The sequence below is a fragment of the Phoenix dactylifera genome, chromosome 1, assembly GCF_051530095.1.
Source record: "Phoenix dactylifera cultivar Ajwa chromosome 1, Ajwa_hap1_PhDact_Kaust_v1.1, whole genome shotgun sequence".
Taxonomy (NCBI): Eukaryota; Viridiplantae; Streptophyta; class Magnoliopsida; order Arecales; family Arecaceae; genus Phoenix; species Phoenix dactylifera.
The window spans coordinates 61,886,897-61,913,467 of NC_143190.1; the positions used below are offsets into that span (position 1 = coordinate 61,886,897).

General features: G+C 47.9%; 1 protein-coding gene across 14 annotated transcripts; it reads left to right on the forward strand.

Moving 5' to 3' along the window:
* The first annotated feature begins 1,474 nt into the window (after positions 1–1,474).
* LOC103722164 (polypyrimidine tract-binding protein homolog 2) lies at positions 1,475–26,492 on the forward strand. 14 transcript variants are annotated; one of them, XR_015972124.1, is made up of 12 exons: positions 1,492–1,670; positions 5,635–5,845; positions 5,939–6,148; positions 21,412–21,474; positions 21,558–21,631; positions 21,718–21,813; positions 22,852–22,909; positions 23,005–23,109; positions 23,194–23,275; positions 24,065–24,180; positions 24,528–24,640; positions 25,709–26,492. XR_015972124.1 is itself a non-coding variant. In XM_026810423.3 (12 exons), exons 3-12 carry the CDS (start codon positions 5,660–5,662, stop codon positions 26,240–26,242), a joined length of 1,536 nt encoding a protein of 511 aa, XP_026666224.3. In that variant the 5' UTR covers positions 1,539–1,670; positions 2,607–2,710; positions 5,635–5,659; the 3' UTR covers positions 26,243–26,492. The 14 variants fall into 14 exon arrangements, 11 of the variants coding, with proteins under 11 accessions (XP_017701918.3, XP_017701916.3, XP_088564987.1 ...); XR_015972123.1 differs by having other exon boundaries at positions 1,532–1,670; positions 22,852–22,924; XR_015972127.1 differs by having other exon boundaries at positions 1,536–1,670; positions 5,650–5,845.
* Positions 26,493–26,571: the final 79 nt, after the last annotated feature.

Consider the following 26,571-nt stretch of genomic DNA (forward strand, 5'->3'; position numbering starts at 1 on the left):
AATTCCAGGTTCACTGGACCGCTCCGCCAAGCGGGTAAAAATGGCCACATCATCGTTGCTGCCATACTTAAGCTTTATTTGGAATTATCATTGATAGTAGAGCTTTTAGAAATAGAGCTTTTGAAAAGTAGAATTTTTGTTAAAAGTTATTTGTTGCCCAGTAAACTATATTTCTAAAATACTATAAAACTTTAATATATATTATATAACCAAAATGAGAAAGTATTTTTAGTATTGTAAACTGACAATAAAGAATATTACATAATATTATATGGTGAAGTGTAATATAATATAATACTATATATTATTATTATATATAAAAATATTATTATTTCGTATAATATTATTATAATATAGTGTAATATAATATTGAATACTATAGCATAATAATATAATGAGACGATATAATAAAGTAATGTATTATTAATAGGACAATATTATTACAATATAATATAATATTATTATAATTATAACATATAATATAATATAACGGATTAGAATCTAATTTATTAATAAATTATATTGTAATATAGTATAATAATATTATATTATTATTAAATATTATTATATAATTTTTTATATTATTAATCATATATTATAATATTATTGTTATACTAATATCTTATATTATTATAATATAACTATTATTATAATAATAATATAAAATTACGATTGTAATAATATGTAATATTATGCTTATAATAAAATATAAAAATATATTATGTTATAATTATGTATTACTACAATAATATAATATATTATACTATTATAATAGTATAATATAATATAATGTAATATAACAAAATATATTATTAATTTACTATTATCTTATATTATATTTATAGTACAATAATATATCATGATATGATATGATATAAGATGTAATAATAAAATTTGTTGGTGGGCATTTTGGTCATCAATTTTTTTTGTTAAAATTAAAATAATTTTTCGATATTGGTTAAAAAGTATTTTTGAAAAGAAGCTTTATTTTTTTTTTTTAAATAGATCTTCTCGGCTCTCCGCAAAAATAAAATAATTTTTTGATTTTTTTATCAAACACTGTTATAACATTCAAGTATTTTTAGATGGCCGCATAATACTTTCTAAAAGCTTGGCCAAGCCACCAAGGTGATAGCCTGGTGGTAAGAGGGCTTGGACTTTACCCGAGTTGTCCGGATTCGAAACGCGCGGGCGTCGATTAAATTAGGAGACTGCATGCCCTTACTCCCGGATGGCTTTGTGTGGATATGCTTTCTTTCCATCAGTATTGAGGTGGCGCTGGAGTGACATACTCATACGTGGATGGCCCAGTGGGGTTTTCCATGAGTTGGGGAGGGCACACGAAAATTTACATCTATATCGAACATTTTCTGGTGGAAAGGAGCCCAGTGGAGGCTGCTATAGAAAGGGAGACCCCTCCCCTCCTATCTTTTACCAAAATAAAAAAATAAAAAAATAAAAAAAATAAAAAAAACAGCAGCTCGGCCAAACGGGCGTCGTACGGCCATCGTTATCAACCCTCTAAAAAATTAAAATAGCAAACCCTAACCCGAAGCCCTTCGGGAAACCACAGCAAGAACGAAAGGGGATTCAAGATTCCCTCGACTTACCCTTCCGTCGTTCTCCCGATCTCTCCCTCTCTCTTGAAGCCCGCTATAGATCCGCTTCAGGTGGCGCTCATTCCTTATCTTTTAACATAATTTGTCTTATTTCTTGTTTTTTCTTCGGAGTCTTCGTGTTATGCTTCCGGTTTGATCTTGCAACCGGTGGGAGAATTTTGTTTTTCCGTTTTGACGCCTTCTTTATGAATTTGATTTCTCTTTTGTATATTTCTGGTGGCACCATGGGTTTTGTAATAGAATTTTTGTTTTGTGAAATTATTTATGCACATCGTTCTTCTTGGGACCCCAAGTGTCGCCGTATCGACAAGATTGGATTTTCCCCCCTTTTTTGTTTTTTTTTTCTTTTTTTAGTTTTTCAGTTGCTGCTGCTGTATACGAGATAATCAGCGTCAAAATGTTTAATCCAGAGATCGAGCGGGGAGAGGAAAAGAGGACAAGCTTTTTGTAGAATATGCCGATAACTTGTTAATCTATTTTTGTTGAAGAATTAGTTTAGGAATAAGGTGTAAAGTATAAGCTATTTCTTGGTACTTAGGAACCAGGAAAGAATGCCTGGCTTCTCTCTTGACAGAGTTTTTCATCATAAATAAGGCATATGTTCAGTAATTTATTTGCCTTTGTTGATCAAAAAGGGGAAGTCTCGATTATGTTACATTGCATCAAATTAACCCTTCCCACTACGTAATCTGGAACAATTTATGCCCTGATTTGATAGGATCAACTCATTGAAGTTCAATTTTTTGAGGAAGTTATATGAGAATTTAGTTGACAACTTGGCTAATGTGCATGCACTAAATATAAAAGGATAAATATTTAATATTTGTGAAATTTCATCAAACCTTTTGCCGGTGTTGGAGGAATAATGATGGTCACGCCTGTCGTCAATTGTTCAATTGTTCTTTGAAAGTATATTAGTATAGTAACCTATTAGTATATGCATCTTTTTGGCATATTAATGCATTTATCTGTTAATTGGCACATTAGTCTCTCCAGGTAAAGAGAAGAGATATTGGGAGTTAGAGAAATGAGACCAAGGAATAAATGCTTTCTTGGGAAATGAATAGTGGGGGCTATGATATCTAAGAAAGGTAAGTTAAAATGGTCAGATGGACTTTCTTTTTGATTTGGGGCAGATAAATTTTATTCATTGACATCTATATCAAGATCTTAAAGTTTAAAAATCTGAAACATTATGCCTCAATTGGTATTATCATAGTTGAGAAAATGGAAAATTGTGGATCATCACTGGACAAATGGCAAGCTAGATACTTACATAGCCCATATCTGGAAGGTGATACTTACATAGGCCATATTTGGAAGGTTTATAATAGCTATGACAATGGCTCATTACTAGCCTCAACCTTACCTGTGTAAACAATATGAAAGGATTATTATTTTCTAATTCCTTGTTAAAGATCCAGATTAGCGATGTTGAAAAGATAATCTTCGTATTGCCTTCCATGACCTTACTGTTTTATCTTTTTAGATTACTGTTTTTTGCTGATTGTTTTCTTCATCTCCTTACATAGGAAACTTTCTGCACATATATATCTACCTACGACATCACACAGAAATATCATACCAAAAATTAGATTGCGATGTCTTTAATAATGTCCAAATTCAGCATAGGTATTTCAACTCTGAGTGGTGATTGGGAATGCATCCATAAATTGTTAGCTTAATCAATGCTTCCTCGGGAGAGATACTTTTCCGGCTTCATCCATTTTAATCTTTTTGGGGTTGCTTTTGATTTGCCTCTTTGGGTTATTTGTGCCTTTGAGATGAACACAACTTCCTACGTAAAAAGTTGTCTCCCTCCCCTCTTTGTCTGGACTCCTTCAAAGATTATGAGGACTTTGGATGGTTGCTCCTTGTTTGGTACAAGCTTGGACTGCAACTGATAAAGTAGATTTCCCCAACTGTGAAGTAGACATGTAAGTTTCATGACAAGCCCCTCTCTTGCCTAGATTTGCGTTGGCTAAGACTTTGACATCAATTTTTAGAGGGTTGATTTTTAGAGGGTTGATGTCAAGTTCACAGCAGTCATAAAATCCGGTCAGTCTGGCTAGACTTTTCAACTTTGAGTGCTCTATAGCTGATCCCATAATTGAGGGGAAAAGGCTTGGTTGGTGGTGGTCGCGGTAGCGGTGGCAGCATTGGCGATTCATTGCTAATGGAAACACCACTAAAATGGATCTTTTTTGTTCTCAAATAATGCTCCATACACAACATAATTGATAAATATGAATTGGAATTGTGATTCTATTTTATTCTAGTTGTCTATCTTATTACAAAATAGATGCTCGACAAATCCTTATTGACGTTAACATGTATACATACTGAAATAAATACTGGTGGCAATCAATTTTATCTAGTAATGTGTCATATGACAGCTTGCAAATGAGCAATATTGCCATCGTCCTTATGTGTTTGAGGTCCTTATGTTTTTTTTTTTGAGTGAAATATTAGGCATAGCTTAATCATTTTCATTAAGTAAATAAGGGAGGAATACAAAGGTGACCCCAAGTGGTACCAAAAGACACATAGAAAAGATATGGAAAAAAACGGAGGAGCAAAGGAAGAGATTGTTTGTAAAGCTTAAAGCGAGGAAGAGGCAAAGGAAGCCTTCTGTGCAGAAGGAGCAAAAGTAGTCAAGTCACTAAGGCCTTGTTTAGGAGAGCTTTTGGAGGGCCCAAAAGCAGTTTTTGGCCCTCCAAAAGCACTTTTGGATGAAAAAAAGGTGTTTGGTAAAAATTTTGGAAAGTTGTTTTAGCTTTTCTAGAAAGCTAAAAACAGCTTTTTGGGAGAAGCTCCATTTTGGAACTTTTCAAAAAAGCTGTTTTGAGTTTTGTTGGGAAGCTGTTTTGAGCTTTGTTTGGAAGCTAGTTTTTGGACTAAAATATCCATAATGAAATATAACAATTACATCCTTTGTCCCTTTATAAACCTAAAAATTTGTTGGAGCCCTAACAGAAAGCCCTAACCGTGGATCAGACTCTCTTCCGTGCAAGAAAAGATATTTTTGTTTTTTATTATTGTATTATACTATAAATATAATATTATATTACATTATAACATAATACATTAATTTGTTATGTTAAATAATTTAATATTATGTTATATTATGAAAAATTAATGTATGCTAATAATTATAATATTTTGTACCTTTATTATTGTATTATACTATAAATATAATATTATACTACATTATATCATAATACATTGATATGTTATGTTAAATAATTTAATATTATATTAAATTATTATGCTATAGTATACAATGTTATATTACTATATTATAATAATATTATATTACATTATAGTAATATTATACTATATCATATATTTATGTATTAATATATGTTATATTTTATTATGCTCTGTTGTATAATACTATGCATGGTCTTTTATGATAATTTTATCATACAAAAGTACTTTCTCAGTTTGTTTACCAAACACATGTTAAAGTGCTACAGCACTTTAGAAATATAGTTACCAAACAACAAACAAGTTTTTATAAAAGCTCTACTTTAGAAAGCTTTACTTCCAACAGCTCTACTTCCAAAAGCTCTACTGCCAACAGCTCCCCCAAATGGGGCCTAAATAAGAAAAGCAAATCCTTCAACATCTCGAAGGTCGGTTTTGCTTCTTTCCTAAGAAAGCCTATTGTTGAATCCAAATGGTCCAATTTGCCACACTGCAAGTGTAAATCAGGCCAACCTCTAATCTTTCTTGATACCAACCCAAGGCCAAAGAAGCTAAAATGAGTAGCTGTCAGTTGGTATCTGAGATTAATCTCAGTTAAGACAGAAAGATAATCTCAGTTTGGACAGAAACCAAGATTGCCCAGCTTACGATGTTATTGTTTTTAAAACATTCTATTTTCTTTTCTCTTTTTTGATGAAAAGTCAGTTTTATGTATTATCAAGTTAGAGATATCTTTGAAGGAAAGGACATGCATAGAAGCACTAATATGGTTTCATTTTGTTGAATGTTAACATGTAAACTACAGTTGCCTCATTTGCAGAAGAGACGTGATGGCTTCTGTCTCTAGTCAGCCCCAGTTCCGCAATGCCCAACCACCATCTAAAGTAATTCATCTGAGAAATCTGCCATGGGAGTGTACTGAGGAAGAGCTAATTGAATTAGGAAAGCCATTTGGCAAGATTGTCAATACAAAGTGCAATGTAGGAGCTAACCGGAATCAGGCATTTATTGAATTTGTGAGTATGGGGCAGTTATCACCATTCTCTAATGTCCTTGTTTGGTTCAGGCTGACTGACTTTCCCTTCTGTGCTCATGTTTTCTTCTTGCAGGCAGATTTAAATCAAGCAATTGCAATGATTTCATATTTTGCTTCATCTGCGGAACCAGCAGAGGTACGTGGGAAAACTGTCTACCTCCAATATTCCAACAGGCAAGAAATCGTCAATAACAAAACTACGGCAGATGTTCCAAGCAACATATTGCTAGTGACAGTTGAGGGTGTTGAAGCGGGTGATGTCAGCATTGATGTTCTGCACCTGGTAAGAATATCTCGAGCTTTCTTGTTATGAGTGGCACGAGGCTTAATTGTTTATAATTGCTCATTTTCATTTATAGGATGATAATGGTATGATAGACTTCTCAATGAGCAGCTTATGGTTGTTCTTTCACTTGAATTTAAATAGATCAGCAGGCCCATATCAGGGAAACATCCTCAGTTGTAGCCTACTGCATCGGGGGAAAACACGTGTGTTTGTCTCTTCTCCCTTTGCTTAAGTTGGCCCTTCACCCTTTTCCTCCTATCCTTTTGGACTTTTAGGGCTGTTTTCTTTCTTCTCTTCTCTCTATCTCTCATCCTTTGCGCAAGAATCCAACCACCCCCCCCCCCCCCCCCCCCAAGGGTAATCTAGTTTGGTTGATAATTATCTACAGCAAATCTAAGGGCCTGTTTGGCTAAATACAGTAGGATAGAACAGAATTGGGGAGCCACATGGGGGGTGAGAGGGGCGAGCATGGGGGTTGCACAGTTCGCTCCCACTGGGAAGAATCCTGCATGGAGCAGCATGCTAATCCCCCGCATTCTCTTTCCTTCCTCTCATGCCCCTTCCCTCCTTCCTTGTGGCTCCCCAATTCTGTTCTATCCTACTGTATTTAGCCAAACAGGCCCTTAGATTTGCTGTAGATAATTATCAACTAAACTAAATTACCCATATATAATGTGTTTAAATTGTGCCAATATAAACAACTCCAAATTTCAAGTCAGTATAAAATGTTTTACAGTTAGTTTTGATTTTGAAGCTCTTTAGTGCATGAAAACTAAATCAAATTTGAATTGCCAAGAATATGAAGTGTTGCTGGTGGTCCAAACCGAGAACGATTGGCACAGCGGTGTGAACGGGATTCCGTCTGAGCTGCCTTGGTCGATGTTGATTGTGCTCCACCTTCCACCGGGAAACCTGCAAGCAAGCCTCGCACCACCACTGGGGTAGCGGGAGCCCTCCGACGATCAAGTCAGAGGAGATTGGAGGAGGAGGAGAAATGATAATAGCAAGCAAGAGAGTGCTCTGGAAGATATTGCTTACCCCCCCTTCTCCCCCCAGCCGCATATATACCTGGCTGGGGGGTCTCTCAGGGGGGTTTGTCATCGTGGGGCGCGATGGAGTGGCCACTGACATGGCCGTTGCAGGGCGTCGTGGAGCAGCGCTGGGTACGGCCATGACAGGGCGTAGTGGAGTTCCGCTTTGTACGGCTGATACAGGAGATCGTGGAACAGCATCGGATACAGCCGTTGCAGGGAGTAGTGGAGCAGGAGGCCTCGGCGTGCCTCTGGGAAGCAGCCTGTCGTTATCAAGAGATCTCCGACTCGGGGTCGGAGTGCTGGATCAGGGGGCAGCCGACTCGGGGTCGGGCTGCGGTGCTGAGGATATCCGACTTGGGGTCGGATTGCTAGATTAAGGGGCAGCCGACTCGGGGTCGGGCTGCGAAGCCGAAGATGTCCGACTCGGGGCCGGACTGCTGGATCGAAGGGCAGCCGACTCGAGGTCGGGCTGTGGAGCCGAAGATGTCCGACTCGGGGTCGGATTGCTGGATCAAAGGGCAACCGACTCGAGGTCGGGCTGTGGAGCCGAAGATGTCCGACTCGGGGTCGGATTGCTGGATCAAAGGACAGCCGTAGTCTTCATGGGCGCGCGTGCCGGTCACGTGGAGCATGGCGGCTTAGTTCCCCCGTAACATGAAGCAAGCTCTGAGATCTCTTTCTATTCCTTTTTAGCAGGTTTCTATATGTTAAGTCTATCAATTGCACAAGATAACATGACAAAATATCAAATCATGAAAATATTCTATTGTTACGGGGGAACTAAGCCGCCATGCTCCACGTGACCGGCTCGCGCGCCCATGAAGACTACGGCTGTCCTTTGATCCAGCAATCCGACCCCGAGTCGGACATCTTCGGCTCCACAGCCCGACCTCGAGTCGGTTGCCCTTTGATCCAGCAATCCGACCCCGAGTCGGACATCTTCGGCTCCACAGCCCGACCTTGAGTCGGCTGCCCTTCGATCCAGCAGTCTGGCCCCGAGTCGGACATCTTCGGCTTCGCAGCCCGACCCCGAGTCGGCTGCCCCTTAATCTAGCAATCCGACCCCAAGTCGGATATCCTCAGCACCGCAGCCCGACCCCGAGTCGGCTGCCCCCTGATCCAGCACTCCGACCCCGAGTCGGAGATCTCTTGATAACGACAGGCTGCTTCCCAGAGGCACGCCGAGGCCTCCTGCTCCACTACTCCCTGCAACGGCTGTATCCGATGCTGTTCCACGATCTCCTGTATCAGCCGTACAAAGCGGAACTCCACTACGCCCTGTCATGGCCGTACCCAGCGCTGCTCCACGACGCCCTGTAACGGCCATGTCAGTGGCCACTCCATCGCGCCCCACGATGACAAACCCCCCTGAGAGACCCCCCAGCCAGGTATATATGCGGCTGGGGGGAGAAGGGGGGGTAAGCAATATCTTCCAGAGCACTCTCTTGCTTGCTATTATCATTTCTCCTCCTCCTCCAATCTCCTCTGACTTGATCGTCGGAGGGCCCCCGCTACCCCAGTGGTGGTGCGAGGCTTGCTTGCAGGTTTCCCGGTGGAAGGTGGAGCACAATCAACATCGACCAAGGCAGCTCAGACGGAATCCCGTTCACACCGCTGTGCCAATCGTTCTCGGTTTGGACCACCAGCAACAGTTGGCGCTAGAAGGAGGGCCTGATCTCAGAGCGATCGTAATGGCACGGCGAGGTGGTCGTGGAGCTTCCAATGCCTCCGGTCGCGGGGCCTCTCGCGCCTCCGGCCGGGAGGCCGCTGCGTCTCCAACACATTCTCAGCAACACTCCACCATTCCACCCCCCATTCAGATGGTCGAAGCCGCTCAGTTCGACCAGTTAGCCCAGCAGGTTCGCACCCTCGCGGAGGCAGTGCAGAACCTGCAGGGTGTGATGTCTCGAGCGCCACAGCGGGCCCAGGAGCCGCTGCCCCCCGAGCGCTCACCTGTCTTCCTCAACCCGCGCTCCTTCCTCTCCCATGGGGAGGAGCGCCGGCGCGAGGAAGGTTCTCGAGCACGGTCCATTCTGCCAGGACCTTCTCATCGAAGCTGCGCGGGGTACGAGAGGCGGACCCGGGCGCGTTCTCCGACCCCCCAGTCCTCGAGGGGCCCGCACTCCAGTCGGTCCCCCTCGCGCCGCTCCTTGTCTCCCACCCACCGGTCGCGCTCCCTGGACCGGCGGGTGGACGATCTCCACAGACAACTCCAGGTCCTGAAGGGCCACTCCAAAGATCTCTTCGCCGACTTGGAGATCACCTCCCAACCGGCGCTTGCCTCGAGGATCCTGCGGACCCCAAATCCGCCGGGATTCAAAATGCCGGCGATCGAGCCCTATGACGGGGCGGCGGACCCGCGGGATCACGTGGAGAGTTTCAGGACTCTTATGCTCCTCCATGGAGCATCAGATCCCCTCCTCTGCAAGGCTTTCCCGGCGACCCTCCGTGGCCCAGCCAGGGCGTGGTTCGCCGGCCTGGAGGCTGACTCTATCCAGTCCTTTGACCAGTTCACTCGCCTCTTCATCAGCCATTTCGCCGTCAGTAGCCGGCGGCGATTGGTTTCCGACTCCCTCTTTGATGTCCGGCAAAACGAGGGAGAAAGCCTGCGGGATTACCTTACCCGCTTCAACAAGGCTACATTGGAGGTCCGGAACCTGAGCCAGGAGGTGGCTCTCTCAGCCCTGAAGCGTGGCTTCCGGAAGGGCAGACTCACCTTCTCCCTGGACAAACGCCTGCCGCGGAGCTTCCCGGAGCTGTTGTCTCGGGCGAACCAGTATGCAGACGCCGAGGAGGCAGCCGCCCACCGGAACAAGGAGGCCGCCGAGGCCCCTCTAAAGCTCGGGAAGAAAAGGCGAAAAGAGGCACCCCAGAGGAGGAGCCCGACGCCTCAACATCGGCGCAGAAGCCCGTCACCGGCGAGGAACCACGGCGTCCCACGCCCTCGTTCTCCGCATCGACGCTTCAACCGGTACACCCCACTCCTGGCCCCCCGGGCCCAGATCCTTATGGAGGTCAAGGGGCGGGAGAACCTCCCGGTCCCGAGGCAGATGAAGAAAATCCCTGGGAGGAGGCCCTCTCGGGCGTACTGTGAGTACCACCGAGACCACGGCCACGACACCGAAGACTGCTTCCAGCTTCGGGACGAGATCGAGGCTCTCATCCGCCGAGGGCGTCTCGGTCGATATGTAAACGACCGACGTCCCCCCGCAGACCCGCGTCCGGCCGACCCGGCCCCTCAGGAGCCTCGGGAGCAGAATCGACCCGTCGCGGGCGTAATCCACACCATCACTGGGGGCCGTTCTCGGTCCGTGAGGAACGCAGGGGGCTCGGTGGAAGCATCAGGGGTGGCCGTCGCGAAGAGGCAGCGGGTCGGAAATGTAATCACTTTTTGTGATGAGGATGTAAAGGGGGTTCAGACCCCCCATGATGATGCCATGGTGATCTCCCTCACTATGGCGAACTATGATGTAAGGCGTGTTCTTGTGGATAGTGGAAGCTCAGCTGATATTTTGTTTTACGAGGCCTTCCAAAAGATGAGCTTGTCCCGACAAGTGTTGCACAAAACATCCACCCCCCTCATAGGATTCACTGGAGACGCTATCTCGGCCGAAGGTGTCATTGAGCTGCCTGTGACTGCGGGCGTTGCACCCGCAGAAGCCACGGTGCGGCTCGGGTTCTTGGTCGTCCGTGTTCCCTCGGCCTACAACGCTATCCTCGGACGACCCGGACTGAACGCCCTTCGCGCGGTAGTCTCTACATACCATTTGCTAATGCGGTTCCCCACGGCGGCCGGGATTGGAGAGGTCCGAGGTGACCAACCGACCGCACGGCAATGTTTCCTAGCAACTCTCAAAGGGAAGAAGCCCGTGGAGGCCCTAAGCGTCGAGTCCCTTGACGCCAGAGACGAGGTGGCTTTGCGGCACGGGGAGCCGGCCGAGGGTGTGATCGAAGTTCCCCTTGAAAAGGGTCGCCCGGACCGTACGGTCCGGGTCGGTGCCAACCTCGACTCGGAAGCTCGGCTCAGGTTAGTGGAATTCCTCCGAGCCAATGCTGATGTATTTGCCTGGTCGGCGGCCGATGTACCTGGGATCGACCCGGAGGTCATTTCTCACGCCCTCAACGTCGACCCGACCCACCGACCAGTGAAGCAGAAGAAGAGACACTGTGCCCCGGATCGGATCCGGGTGGTCGACCAGGAGGTAGACAAACTCTTGGATGCAGGCTTTATAAGGGAGGTGAGCTACCCTGAGTGGCTGGCAAACGTCGTACTTGTCCGGAAGGCGAGCGGGAAGTGGAGGATGTGCGTCGACTACACCGACCTGAACAAGGCGTGCCCCAAGGATAGCTTTCCGCTTCCACGGATAGACCAACTGGTCGACGCGACTTCCGGATATCAGCTGCTGTCTTTCATGGACGCCTTCTCCGGCTACAACCAAATAATGATGGCTCCACAGGACGAGGAGAAAACTGCCTTTATAACAGACCGGGGGCTGTACTGTTACAAGGTAATGCCTTTTGGTCTGAAGAATGCTGGCGCCACTTACCAGCGCCTCGTCAATAAAATCTTCAAGGAGCAGATTGGCCGGAACATGGAGGTGTACGTGGACGATATGCTGGTGAAGAGTCGCCATGCGGACCAGCACATTGCGGATCTGGAGGAGACTTTCGCCACCTTGCGGAAGTTTCGCGTGAAGCTGAACCCAGCGAAGTGCGCCTTTGGTGCTTCGGCCGGGAGGTTCCTCGGTTTCATTGTCAACCAGCGGGGGATCGAGGCCAACCCGGACAAAATCAAGGCCATCCAAGATATGTCCCCTCCGACCAAAGTGAAGGAGGTTCAGGAGCTCGCTGGGAGGGTCGCCGCGCTCGGACGATTTGTGGCAAAATCGGCCGAACGCTGCCAACCGTTCTTCAAGGTGTTGAAGCGCCCGAAAGACTTCCTTTGGACGGCCGAATGTCAAGTGGCATTCGACCAACTCAAGGAGTACTTGGCGTCTCCTCCCCTGCTGTCCAAGCCGCAAGAGGGGGAGATGCTCTACCTCTATCTGGCGGTCTCCCCAACCGCAGTCAGCGCAGTACTGGTTCGGGAAGAGGCAAAGCTCCAGAAGCCTGTGTACTACATCAGCCGGGTCCTACGGGATGCCGAGACGCGGTATACGAAGGCGGAAAAGATCGCCTTCGCGCTGCTCACCGCGGCCAGGAGGCTTCGCCCCTATTTCCAGGCTCATCCTGTCACCCTCTTGACCGATCAACCACTGCGGCAGATCCTCAGCAATCCTGAGAATGCGGGACGGCCGGTGAAGTGGGCAGTAGAACTTGGTGAGTTCGACATCCGCTACCAGCCCCGACCCGCCATCAAGGCCCAGGTGCTCGCGGACTTCCTCGCTGAGTGCACTGTGCAGGAGGCGGAACCTAGGCCGCCGGAAACACCCAGCCTCGACCTCCCAATCTGGACGCTTCACATTGATGGGTCGTCGAACCCCGAAGGTGGAGGGGCCGGGCTGGTCCTTACCAGTCCCGATGGAGTGATAGCCGAGTATGCCTTGAGGTTCGGATTTCCAGTGACCAACAACGAGGCGGAATACGAGGCCCTAGTCACAGGACTCAAACTCACCAAGGAGCTCGGCATCCGGCGTTTGAAGGTCTTCACCGACTCCCAGCTGGTGGTCGGGCAGGTCCGAGGGGAGTTCGAGGCTCGGAGCCCGACCATGCAGAGCTATGTCTGGAAGGTGCAAGCACTCATTCCCGACCTCGGCAGTGTTGACATTCAGCAGGTCCCAAGAAGCGAAAATGCCAGGGCCGACAGGCTGTCCCGCTTGGTGGGCGCAGACGCGCACAACTTGTCGAGGGCGATCTACCTGGAGACCCTGGATGCCCCGAGCATCGGCGAGGCCGGAGCGGTGATGGCGATTGATCCGGAGCCATCTTGGATGGACCCGCTCGTCGCCTACCTCGCCGAAGGAATCCTCCCAGAGGACGAAGATCAAGCTCGGCGACTCGTCATGAAGTCCGCCCACTACGTACTCTATGAAGGGAGGCTGTATCGGACCTCGTTCACCGCCCCCCTCTTAAGGTGCCTCCGCCCCTCGGAAGCGGCTTACGCCCTCAGCGAAGTCCACGAAGGCATCTGCGGATCGCACCTGGGGGCTAGGTCCTTGGCGCATAAGATCATGAGGCAAGGCTATTATTGGCCTACCTTGTTGGAGGACTCAAAGGATCATGTGCGGAAATGCGACGCCTGCCAGCGCCACGCCAACGTTCAGAGAGTCCCTTCTGTCCCCTTGGCGCCGATCACTGCACCCTGGCCCTTCGCCCAGTGGGGAATGGATATCCTCGGACCATTCTCCGTCGCTTCAGCTCAGCGGAAATTTTTGATTGTTGCAATCGACTACTTCACCAAGTGGGTGGAGGCAGAGCCGCTGGCCACTATCACGGAGGTGCAAGTCCGGAAGTTCGTGAAGAAGAACATCATTGTCCGATTTGGGGTACCTCGGGTCCTCATCTCGGATAATAGGCGACAGTTCGACAACAAGCATTTCCGTGACTTCTGCGAGGAGTTCGGGATCGAGCATCGGTTCACATCTGTGTCGCATCCCCAAACCAACGGCGAGGCCGAGGTCACAAATCGGACAATCCTCCAAGGAATCAAAGCGCGAATCGGTCGGACGGGGCAAGCTTGGGTCGAAGAACTCGAGAATGTCCTTTGGGCGTATCGGACCACGCATCGGACCCCTACCGGGGAGACGCCTTTCAGCCTAACCTATGGCACGGAAGCCGTTGTCCCCGTGGAGCTCGGACTCCCCTCACCTCGGGTGGCCGCGCACCGACCCGAGGCCAATTCGGAACAACTCCGAGGGAACCTGGATCTCTTGGAAGAAGCGAGGGAAATGGCGCAGGTTCGGATGGCGATGTATCAGCGGAGGGTGGCCCGATATTACAACTCCAAGGTCCGACCGAAGCTTTTCAGAATCGGAGATCTGGTGCTAAGGCGAGCTAAAGCATCTCGACCTGCGGAAGGTGGGAAGCTAGCGCCAAATTGGGAAGGCCCATATAAGGTTCGCTGGGTAAACCGACCTGGCTCCTACCAGTTGGAGGCCCTAGATGGTCGAGAAATTCTAAGGAGCTGGAATTCCGCTAACCTGCGGATGTATTACCAGTAGAACGACGATGCCAGAAAGACAGTTCAAAAATGTATAACGTTTTGCATTTCAATAATTTCTGGTTACAACGGCGTGCTCGTGTGATTACAAGGAATTCCCAGAGGGGAATTAGGGTGTAAAGAAAGTAAAGAAGAGGTGGAGACTCCGAGGAGCTGAAGATCTGGGATCCCGAAACCTCCATCTGAAGCGGCTGCAACCCCGCCGGAAGTGGGTGCTTCTAACCGGAGGCACCAGCGACGCCTCACGAAGAAGACGAGGAACCACCGCTGGAGAAGCCGCCGCTGCCCCCAGGGGAACGCCGCCTCCAAAGGATATTCCGATCCTCCCCAGTGTCAGAGGAGAGAAGGAAGACGTGGGAGAAGAGCATATGGAGGCGCGGTCCCGGATCGAGCGTCTGGTGCAGAGCTCAATCGGGAGGCTGAACTTCAAGGAGGGGAGACGTGATCCCGGATGAAACGCCTAGAGCGGAGTTCCGCCGGGGAGAACCTCCTTGTTGATCCCAGATGAAACGGCTAGTTGGCTGAAGTCGCGAGGGGCGCGCCTCCCGTTCCTTCGGCAGGAGTCTCTCAGCCATGCGCCAGAGAGAAGGTCCACGATCCATGGCAACTTGAACAGCTCCGGCTTGGCAAACTCCATCGCACCTGCACCTGTATTTATAGCCAAACTGCAGCCCCCCGGTCGTTCCGATGCGGGTGGCCCCCATAAATGCGGACGCATTGAATCCGGAGCCGTTCTGGCTCTCGAGGCGTATCTTCCCGCGATTTCCTAAGCGTCATTCTCCTTAATCGCATTCTTTGTGCAGGACACTCCGGGTGGCACGTACCCCTAGGTCCACATATCTCCGCTCGCGCCCAGGTCGCGTCCGCCTCGAAGAACGCGCGCATCGCGGCCGCTTAACTGACACTCCTCGCAAGCAGCAACTGGCGATCCGATTTTCCAGGTAACGCATCAATTAGCGTTTAATGCCCTTCTGGTGTTCCCCAGGCAACGCTTGGAGAAGAGGAGAAACACGATCGCAGCTGGCCACGGAGAAACCCCGTCGGGCTGCAAGCGACAGGCGCATGGCCAACGAGCGGAATTTCCCGAGGCACGGCCCTCGGATGCCAGGCTAACCCGATGACCATCCCGGGAGCAGACTAGCCTGAAGCCCCGACCGGTCGCCTTGGCTTGCGCCAGCCTTGGCCGACCAACGAGCGGAATCTCCCGAGGCTCGGCCCTCGGATGCCAGGCTAACCCGATGATCATCCCGGGAGCAGACTAGCCTGAAGCCCCGACCGGTCGCCTTGGCTTGCGCCAGCCTTGGCCGACCAACGAGCGGAATTTCCCGAGGCACGGCCCTCGGATGCCAGGCTAACCCGATGACCATCCCGGGAGCAGACAAGCCTGAAGCCCCGACCGGTCGCCTTGGCTTGCGCCAGCCTTGGCCGACCAACGAGCGGAATCTCCCGAGGCTCGGCCCTCGGATGCCAGGCTAACCCGATGATCATCCCGGGAGCAGACTAGCCTGAAGCCCCGACCGGTCGCCTTGGCTTGCGCCAGCCTTGGCCGACCAACGAGCGAAATCTCCCGAGGCTCGGCCCTCGGATGCCAGGCTAACCCGATGATCATCCCGGGACCAGACTAGCCTGAAGCCCCGACCGGTCGCCTTGGCTTGCGCCAGCCCTGGCCGACCAACGAGCGGAATCTCCCGAGGCTCGGCCCTCGGATGCCAGGCTAACCCGATGACCATCCCGGGACCAGACTAGCCTGAAGCCCCGACCGGTCGCCTCGGCTTGCGCCAGCCTTGGCCGACCGACGAGCGGAATTTCCTGAGGCCTAACCCTCGGATGCCTGGCTTAGTGCCGGAAGAATTTCCTGAGGCCTAACCCTCGGATGCCTGGCTTAGCGCCGGAAGAATTTCCTGAGGCCTAACCCTCGGATGCCTGGCTTAGCGCCGGAAGAATTTCCTGAGGCCTAACCCTCGGATGCCTGGCTTAGCGCCGGAAGAATTTCCTGAGTTAGGAGTCGGCAAGACGCTGCCAAGAGTTAAAAAGAAAAAAAGAGGAGGACGAAAGCGAGATGAAGAAACATTCGACTTGTATTAATTTTCATTGTTTCAGGGCCAAGGCCCGTACAATTTGGTAAAACGCCGACATACAAAAAAAAAGAGGACAACGAAAGGTACAAGAGGTCAGCTTGGAGGAACCCCCGGGTCGGGAGCGTCGGGCTCGTCCGCAGGGGGTAGGGAGGCGGTAGGAGAATCAGCAGGCGATGGCGCCGGAGAGGAGTCGAGAAGGGAAATCCCATTCAGGTCAACTTCGGGGTACTTAGCCGACACCCTTGCCAGGCCCTCCTCGAAGCCTAAGATGAAGGATTCGGACCCCGCGTCCGACGCGTCACGGACGAACTCGTCAGACTGACGATAGGCCCGTACCGCCTCCGACATATCACGGGTGAACTCGGCGGACTGACGATAAGCCTGTACCGCCTGGCGCCCGATCTCCGCACTCTTCTCGGCCAGCGCCGCCTCTGCTCGCTCCGTAATCTGAGCCTTAGCCTCCAAGACCTTCGCCACAATCCGGTCTTCAGCCTCGGAGGAGACCCTCAGCAGATTAGCCTGAGCCTCCTTATGCTTTGCCTCGGCAGCAGTGCGAGCGGCCTCAGCTTCCTCCAGGCGCGAACGGAGCTCTTGGTCGTTCGCGCGGGACCTCTCCAAGGCTGACTCCAATTCGCCCAGTTTGGCTTCAAGAGACCGGGTTCGGTTGCGGGCGCTGTCGGCAGACCACTGAGCCTTCTCCCACCTCTCTCGATAGTCCGCGACCTTCCGGGACTGCTTTTCAGCTCGTTCCTCCGCCTTCTTAACCCTGCTTTCGAGGCCCGAGGCGACTTTGAGTTGCTCCCGAGCTTCCAACAGTTGCTTCTCGAGGGCGGCGAAGCCGAGTGCCCGCTCTTCGGCCTCCCGGAGCCTCGCCTCGAGGTCCCCGGTCGTCCTGCCCGCCACAGCCTGGCCTCCCTCTTCCACTGCTTTCAGTCGGTCCTCGGCCTTCGCCTGAAGCCCCGCCTGTTCCTTGTAGCACTCCTCTAGACGGATCATGTACTGGGCGAGCTAAGAGATAGGAAAAGTGAGGGCGTCAGGCGGAGAACAACAGAGCTAATAAATGGTGAAAAGCGGCCAGAAGAACACTCACCGACATGAGACAGACGCAGCTGGCAGCCCCGACGTCAGAGACCCCCAACTCCCGGACCCGCCGACGGTCCTTCTCCAGCAGCACTGTTTCGATGAGGTTTCGGGCGCCATCGGTAGTGAAGGCCGACTCCGATTTCTCCCCGGAGCCGGATGGTGGTTCTGCAGCCTTACCCTTATCCATCGCCTGGGGAAGAGTCCTGCTGATTGTGCTCGAGGCGGGGGTCACTCCAGGAATTGATAGGGCCTCGCTCGGCCGGGGCCTCGGCGCGTCCCTCCTCGAATCATCAGGAGCCGGCTGAGTCGAAGGCCGGGCCGGGGACCGATCACGTCCGACCCGTCCGTCTCGAGCGGGCTCGGATGATACCTCCGGAATAGCGGCAGTCTCACCACCGGAGGGCTGATACAGCGTCAGCTGCCGGTCCGTGCCCACGGCGTCTCCCTGATCGGTGGGCCCGGACTCGTCGGTCGGCGTCGGAGGCACCTCCTTGCGGGACTTCTTCGCTGGCGGGGCCCCGCTCGGAGGAGCTCGTTTCCTCCTCCGGACCGCTTCCAGTAGGGACGACCTACCAACGGCCGGTCCCTTGTCCGACCGCATGACGTCGTCAATCTCTGCAACAAGAACGAGATGGTCGGGCTGAGAAACCGAAGGAAAGAACGAGACGAAAGAGGAGAAAAGAGTCAAAAAAGAAATGGTGGCGGGCTCACGGTCGGTGGGGACCGAGCTCAGACCGACATTCACCAAGGTATCCTCGGAAATAAGGCGGGCCACCGGTGGGAGCTGGCCCTCGGCAACCAACCCCTTCAAGGCGGCCAAGCCATCGGATTCCTCCCTCGACAGTCTCGATAGGCCGATCGGGGACTTCATCGGCGTCTCCCAGGTCGCCCTGATTTCCCAAGAGGGATCTACATCGATGAAGAAGAAACGCTCCTTCCAGCTGTGAATGGAGGAAGGAGCCTCTTTGACGAGGCCGCACCCTCGCCGCGCCGCAAAGCACCACCACCCTTTGTCCTGGGGGTGGCCACTCAGGCTGTAGAACTCCCAAAAAACATTCAGAGTGGCGGGAATCTCGTGCATGCGGCAGAGAACCTGGAAGACCGTCAGGGCACGCCACGAGTTCGGCACCAGCTGCGTCGGCGCAACTCTTAAACCCCGGAGTACCTGCACGACTAAGTCCGAAGGGGGAAAGCGGAACCCGGCCTGGAGAATGCCCTCATTGATGGCGATCTTCCCTGGAGGAGGATGGGACATCCTCTCCTCAGGCCCCGGGAGCGTAACGTTGCAGGCCTCGGGAAGGTGGTACCGAGCCACGAGTTTGTCTAAGTCTTCGGCGACCAGCTCCGACTTAATGTGGTCTGCTCTCACTTCGCCCATTCCTAATGGCCAATAAACCTACGGTCAGGACGGGGACAAGAAGGGGGGAAAGGCCAGGACGACTGGGGTACACTACTACAAAAGGAGAAAGTATGGAGAGCCCTAAGTAGAAGAATGGGGTAACTCACCGGAAGAGAAGGAAGAACGGCTCCGAGAGCGTCAAAGGAGAAGCAAGCGAACAGTCCGACGGCAACAACGGCAGCGCAAAGGGGAAACTCGAAAATGTCTGTAAAGAGGAAGACGGACAGGGGAGGGCCCCCGGTTAAATAGGCGGAAAGGCGGGTGATGCCTCGATGACGCCAGAGGACGCCTGGCCGCCGAAGGGTCGCTCGCGCCCCAAAGGCGAATCGACACCATTGAGGAAGGATGTCCGCCGAAATCCTCAGACTGCCAGGTCAGCAACAACCGCCATACGCCATAAAGAAGGCGGGGAGCTCGAAGCGCGCGCGCCTCTCCGAGGGATGGCGGCAATCTCGAAGCATCACTCCCTTCACCCGTTCCCCTTCTGGTTCCAGGCTCGGAAGTGGGGGGCTACTGTTACGGGGGAACTAAGCCGCCATGCTCCACGTGACCGGCACGCGCGCCCATGAAGACTACGGCTGTCCTTTGATCCAGCAATCCGACCCCGAGTCGGACATCTTCGGCTCCACAGCCCGACCTCGAGTCGGTTGCCCTTTGATCCAGCAATCCGACCCCGAGTCGGACATCTTCGGCTCCACAGCCCGACCTTGAGTCGGCTGCCCTTCGATCCAGCAGTCCGGCCCCGAGTCGGACATCTTCGGCTTCGCAGCCCGACCCCGAGTCGGCTGCCCCTTAATCTAGCAATCCGACCCCAAGTCGGATATCCTCAGCACCGCAGCCCGACCCCGAGTCGGCTGCCCCCTGATCCAGCACTCCGACCCCGAGTCGGAGATCTCTTGATAACGACAGGCTGCTTCCCAGAGGCACGCCGAGGCCTCCTGCTCCACTACTCCCTGCAACGGCTGTATCCGATGCTGTTCCACGATCTCCTGTATCAGCCGTACAAAGCGGAACTCCACTACGCCCTGTCATGGCCGTACCCAGCGCTGCTCCACGACGCCCTGTAACGGCCATGTCAGTGGCCACTCCATCGCGCCCCACGATGACAAACCCCCCTGAGAGACCCCCCAGCCAGGTATATATGCGGCTGGGGGGAGAAGGGAGGGGGGTAAGCAATATCTTCCAGAGCACTCTCTTGCTTGCTATTATCATTTCTCCTCCTCCTCCAATCTCCTCTGACTTGATCGTCGGAGGGCCCCCGCTACCCCAGTGGTGGTGCGAGGCTTGCTTGCAGGTTTCCCGGTGGAAGGTGGAGCACAATCAACATCGACCAAGGCAGCTCAGACGGAATCCCGTTCACACCGCTGTGCCAATCGTTCTCGGTTTGGACCACCAGCAACATCTATCATTAGTGGCGTGAGTGGGAAGGCAAGAAAATCTGAAGATTAGTTGGTTCCAAGGCACATGCAGGACTGAATTATTTCATTTGGTCAACTGAATTTCGACATTGAAAAATGGCAAGTGTATCACCTAACATGTTGATATGCGTGGGCATAACGCCCCTAGGGTACACCTGATGTGAAGTAAGGAATAAGTTTAATGTTTTGGTTGTTCTGCCGTCTATGGTCAGAGATATGTTGGTTATATGTGGATATTTCTACTGAGTTAAGCAAGCACCATGAAGAACTGGATGAAGAACAAAGAGTTATAAAATTGTTCAGCAGATGTTTGTTGGAAACTATGACCAAATAACACTAGGATGGAAATTGATATAACAAGAGTATCTTATTTCTCCAAAAGCAAAAGGAAAAAAAAGCAACAATATATTCTGTGCTGGGATCTGATCTGTATATTGGTGTGTATTGAAATGTCTGACTTGAGGAATTGACTCTCAGTTAAAGGAAAACCTCGTACCACTGAAGGAGCTTGATCTGGCTTCTTGAAGTTCCGATATCCTTATTATGTGCGTTTCAAAGGTTTTCTTACATCTCCATTCCACATAAAAACTATGCTCGTAAACTTTTCTAGTATCTTTTCTCCACTTCTTAAAAGAAGTTGGTTGTATTTATTTGATTATTGTATGCGGCTTGTTGCTGCCAGGCCATCCACAATCAAAAAGATCTATGACATCAGGAACAAACAACAAGATCAGTTATGAGTCTCCAACCACAAGTTGTGAAGAAACATGCCAGATCCTCTTTTTTTTTTTGGCATCAGCTGGTCAGGGCATTCTTTTTTTTTTGTGTGCGCATGTTCTATACTCATCAATCCTTTAAGGCATTCTTATGCTTATTTTTTTATCTTCTCTCTTCCATTGATGTGCTGCTTTGGTTTGCACTTCCATGCTAATATCTATATATATTAAGTTTTGCACTTTGCACAACCCATTTTTTCTGCAAATATGTGCTGACCCTTTTTGTGAAGTTAAGGAAAGAAACATCTTTTTTTAACCTTTTACAAGGTTGTATACTGAATCCTTTTGATAATTTAAAAATATGGCATTGTAGGTCTTCTCAGCTTTTGGATTTGTTCATAAGATTGCTACTTTTGAGAAAACCGCTGGTTTCCAGGTATTATATCTGGTCTATCCAAATCCATGAGTATATTAGACCATTTCGTTTATGTTGTAATATATGTATTTTCTTGTCTATAGGCACTAGTTCAATTTTCTGATTCTGAAACTGCATCTACAGCAAAAAATGCCCTGGATGGTAGGAGTATTCCTAGGTATAATAGGCAATTATATATGCCTCTTTGTAAGATTGCCTGGATAAAAAAGCAAAATGAATTTGTGCTTATGCTTGTGTGTGCAGATACTTGCTTCAAGAACATGTTGGGCCTTGTACCCTGAGGATAACTTTTTCTGCACATACAGATTTGAATGTCAAGTTTCAGAGCCACAGGAGCAGGTAACCAAAATTAACACCTTACTGATTCTTTTTTTTTGTTTGGATGAAAACACCTTATTGATTCTTTGAGAGAACTTTTAAGAAAATTTTGCACAAACTTGTTCGAGCAAGGCTTTGAAGTACCTCTATGAGCCAGATTGGCTAGATTTTGTGTTAGGATTCCAATTTTTTTTTTTTTTTGCCTTGTGTCAACATGCGAGAAGATTTCAACTTGAGGTTGATTTTGAAGCATCTCCAATTCAGAAATCAATAAATCAGATATTTATTCAGTTCCTTAAAATATATCAAATTCTCTTTTCTCTCCATGGTATGTTAATGCTGAGATGACTTAATTTGTAGCTTAAGTCCTGCATGCGTTTTGGTATATGAAATATCATATCTCATTTTGTATTTGCCTGTTGCACATATTTGAGGTTCAGATTTATATTGGCAACTTTAGCCAGTATGTGCCGATATTGAGACATCATTGGAGTAGTGGTATTTTGAATTTCTAGTGCTGATTTTAAAACATTTTTTTGTCATATCTTTTTTGAACATGGACATACAAAAATACATGTACTTCTAATCACCATTCCTATATTGAACTATTCAGGTAGCTATGTAGAGATAAGCGTGCTTCATATTAGTGCTATATAAGGTTGTGTGACACATATTTTCAGTTCGGTATCTTCCTATAATTTCACTATTAAAAAGCTGGTTTATACAACAAGTGTCATTCTGAAACCATAATTTTGGTTATGCGATTCCATTACCATTGTATTTTTTTCCTTTTTTTGACCAGTCAAGCTCTAGGTTTCATGCAAAATTATTCAATCAACATTTTATACCATAAATTCTGCATGCGTTTGGAAATATTAGATTTCTTTTCCTATATTTCTCCTTCTTTCCTAGGAATCAGCAAATAAATGCACACATAGTCACAGAGCGATCTCCCTCTCCCTCCTTTAAACTCTTGTACTATATGGATTTTAGTATGTTTCCCTTTTTACTCTTGTACCATGTGAATGAGTCTCTGGTTACTGATACCATTTTCATCAGGGACTACACAAATCCTTATCTTCCAGTTGCTCCATCAGCTATTGATGGTAGTGGACAGGCAAGTCAACTGACAGTAGGTGATTTATTTATCATTTATTGACCCCATGATTGATACCATATATTGTTCTTGTAATTTCTCCATCATTTGTGCAGCTTGGTATTGATCAGGATGGTAAGAAGCAAGAACCAGAGAGCAATGTTCTTCTTGCATCGGTTGAAAATATGCAGTATGCTATTACCATTGATGTTCTTCACATGGTAACATGCCCTTCCATCAGTTAATCAAATTAAGAATGTTGAAATGCAACTCCCACTAATTTTTGTTTTTCTTTTCTTTGACAGGTCTTTTCTGCATTTGGTACTGTTCAAAAGATTGCTGTTTTTGAGAAGAATGCTGGATTGCAGGCCCTAATTCAGTACCCTGGTAAATATCAAAAAGCAACTCTGACATAACCTCTGATGTTTTGTGTTCTGTAGGATATCATTGAGAATGTATTTTAGAGTCACTACATAGACTAGTGTTCTTTGCTGTGTAGATAATCTTTTAAACCATGACCTTCAATGTGTTCCTTATAGAGTTATTCTTGCCAGCTTTCCATGAGGGCCTTCTTTCTATTCTCTTGCAAGCATGCAAGGAAAGTTGCATTTCAGTACATTATATTCTGTTTGCATGTTGATTAATTAATGACAATTTTATGTAAATAATATCTCCCCACAATGTGGCTATAATAGGATCATCATTGGTTACACAGTTAATTCTGCAATATCAGGAAATCTCCCCTAGTTGAACTAAAATGCTATCTCCTTGATTTTCTAGAGTATCATCAGGAAGTGAAAATAACATATGCTTGGTTGATAACATTAGAAGTGACCTGGCTGTCTACGGTGAATAACATCCCAATATTTGGCAACTAGATTTATTAGCCGGAACATTTCAGTATCAATTATTGGCATGACTCATTTAATTTGCTGGCTGAGACCTCAAATCAATGCACAAGTATGAATGGCTTTAGTTATTCTCAAATGGCTTTTTTTTCAGTTGTTTTAAATGCTCCTAATCTATCATATGCGGCAAAGTTCATTTGGGCCTGAAGAACTGTGCGATTAATAACATTTTCCTTCTTTCATTATGTTTCGCAACAAAAGAATGTTATTGTTTAATAAGTTATTCATGCTTCTCGAGAGGTTGCTAATCTGTTGGTACAACATCTAGGCTTCGCAAGAGCTCCCAGCATTTGAGCTTATCCAGAAGCTGAAAACTCTGCAGTCTTTGAATGGTGGTTTTTCATCCCATCTGTTTTTTGGTTTCATCTTATCTTATAAATTAAGGTGCATCCTGAATAACTAGACCCTTTTGCTTCAGAATAATTTTACTTTTTTTCCTGTTAATCTTGCTTCTTAGCTGTTCGCAATCACTTATTTTGCTTCAAATATATGATAACTTCTTTTTTTTCCAAATACTGACCACATTACTGTTTCTTGTTGCCAAACTAACAGGTTTTGTGATTAGAGGGATTGCCTTTTAGTTTTGTGTTGTTATAATTATTCCTTTCCCTCTTTTATTTATATATGGAATTTAAGTGTTACTTGAAAATATTTTGTTAATATGTGTGCATGATGATCAATGTGAGCGGTTCTTTTGATGTCATTTATTAGTTTTTATGCTTTCACTGCAGACATTCAAACTGCTAGGATTGCCAGGGAAGCCCTCGAAGGACACTGTATCTATGAGGGAGGTTTTTGCAAGCTTCATCTGACATATTCACGCCATACCGATCTAAATGTAAAGGTAAAATTGAATCAGTATGCAATTGTAGCTCTAAGATTGTTGAATTGTCTTTATAGCTTCTAGCAGTATGGTGGAGTACAGAAGCAGTTACTCGCAACCCTAATCCTATTGGCATGAGAAACCATCCCAATATTCTTTCCACTGCATAAAATTTACCAGTGTTACATTGGACATAAGTTGAAATTACAGGAGCAATAACCTGTCAGCATTTATGAACTGACAGGTTAGACATTAGGGAAATTGTTGCATCTCTGGCTGGTATGTGGGGTTAGCATAGTGTCTTCCAGTCTCCAATATTATGTATAGGGTAATGTATCGGTGCACAAAGTAGTTTGGTTGCTGTGCTTCATTGTACTTTTGAGGAATATTTAGGTACTTGACATGTTTACATATATGTGTGTACATGCAAGCATGCATGCATACATGTTTGTGCGTGTACAAAACTGTGCATGTAGTCATGCATGAAGTATGAACCCAAAAGCAGATACGTGCATGTTGAGACTGTTATACAGGCCCATGGTTCATGTTTGCTATCGTGCCAAAGGTATTCCTAGTGTCCTCCCCCTATAAGGTTTGATATTAACTGACATTCAGTTCCCTTGAAGATTACTTGGAGTTGCATTTAAATCTAAGAGCATATCTAGGTAATTTTGCAGTAGACTATTAATTACTGGTGGACCATCTTAGATTGTGGTTGCCAAATATATGGTTGCGTTCTTTAATAAATCTTCCCTGCTTACTCTGTATCTTTATATATATCCATCTGCTAATGTTGCAGAGTAGTGTTTATATTGAGGTTATTGTGCAGTAAACCTATGAAATGCATGGTGAGGATTTATTGCATGTCTAGCATTATTTCATGAAACTCATGATTTGATATTTTTCGCAATCGCACCAAGTATTAAGCTGGTGATGATATCCTTAACATATTTTTTTAATGCTTGACTTTAGAGTCAAGATAAATTTCAACCTCTTTAAAATGTCAATTAGAGATTTCTGTGGCATGTAAAATGGCTCTTGCTGAAAGGAAAACATATTAATACATAGGATGGACTTATCTTGATTCAGATTAACAATGATCGAGGCAGAGACTACACTGGAGGGAACACTGCCTTGTTGAACCAGCAGCCCTCGATTCTTGGTCCTCAGCCAGTTCAAATGCTTGGCGGGACACCTCCATACAACAGTGGTCCATATCTACCTTCAAATGCAATAATGGAACCTCAGCCTGCAGCAAGCTGGGATACAGGAACTGGCAAAGTATCTCCTTTACCTGTCCAACCGCAGAATCAAATGTATGTGCATCATGGGGCTGTCCCTTCAGGTGTAGGTCCTCAGATGGTGCCCTTGCCAGGTCGAGGAAGCCAGCTGGGCCTGCCGCCGCCAGGCATGAGTCATCAGATGGTGCCACTGCTTGGCCAAGGCAGCCAACAAGGGGCCATGCCGCCAGGCATGAGTCCTGAGATGATGCAATTGCCATTGCCTGGTCAAGGAAGCCACCAGAGGGCCATGCCTTTAGGTACGGGTACACAGATGATGCAGTACCATGGTCAAGTAAGTCGACAGTTCCCCATGCCGTTCTCGCTGCCTTACGGCCGTTGAGTTGAGCAACCTTCGCAATGTTACAGTCTTCTACACCTGCTAACTACCATTGCCCGGTCTTCATGCACCAAGATCTTGTTTGTTGTTCTCCTGTTACTCTTGTAATTCTTCGTTCTTAATGTTGTTGCGCATCCCATGTGTCTCGAAATGGATGCATTGAACAGTGATGCGAGTTGCATGCACAAGACTCATGATGTAACCGATACAAGCTTAAATTGAAAGTTAAAAACTGATCTCTCATCAAGATGTATATCAATGGGCATATTTTCAGGTCGTGTGATGTGTTTGCTGCTCATATTTCAGAGAACTTCGTAATTTTTTTGTGTGAA

Excerpts from the sequence above, each read along its gene's own strand:
- LOC103722164 (XM_017846427.4), top strand. The coding sequence starts at position 5,660 with ATGGCTTCTGTCTCTAGTCAGCCCCAGTTCCGCAATGCCCAACCACCA. Across the intron at positions 23,276-24,527 it reads GGCCCTAATTCAGTACCCTG|ACATTCAAACTGCTAGGATT; the intron begins GTAAATATCAAA and ends CTTTCACTGCAG. Across the intron at positions 24,641-25,708 it reads ATACCGATCTAAATGTAAAG|ATTAACAATGATCGAGGCAG; the intron begins GTAAAATTGAAT and ends ATCTTGATTCAG.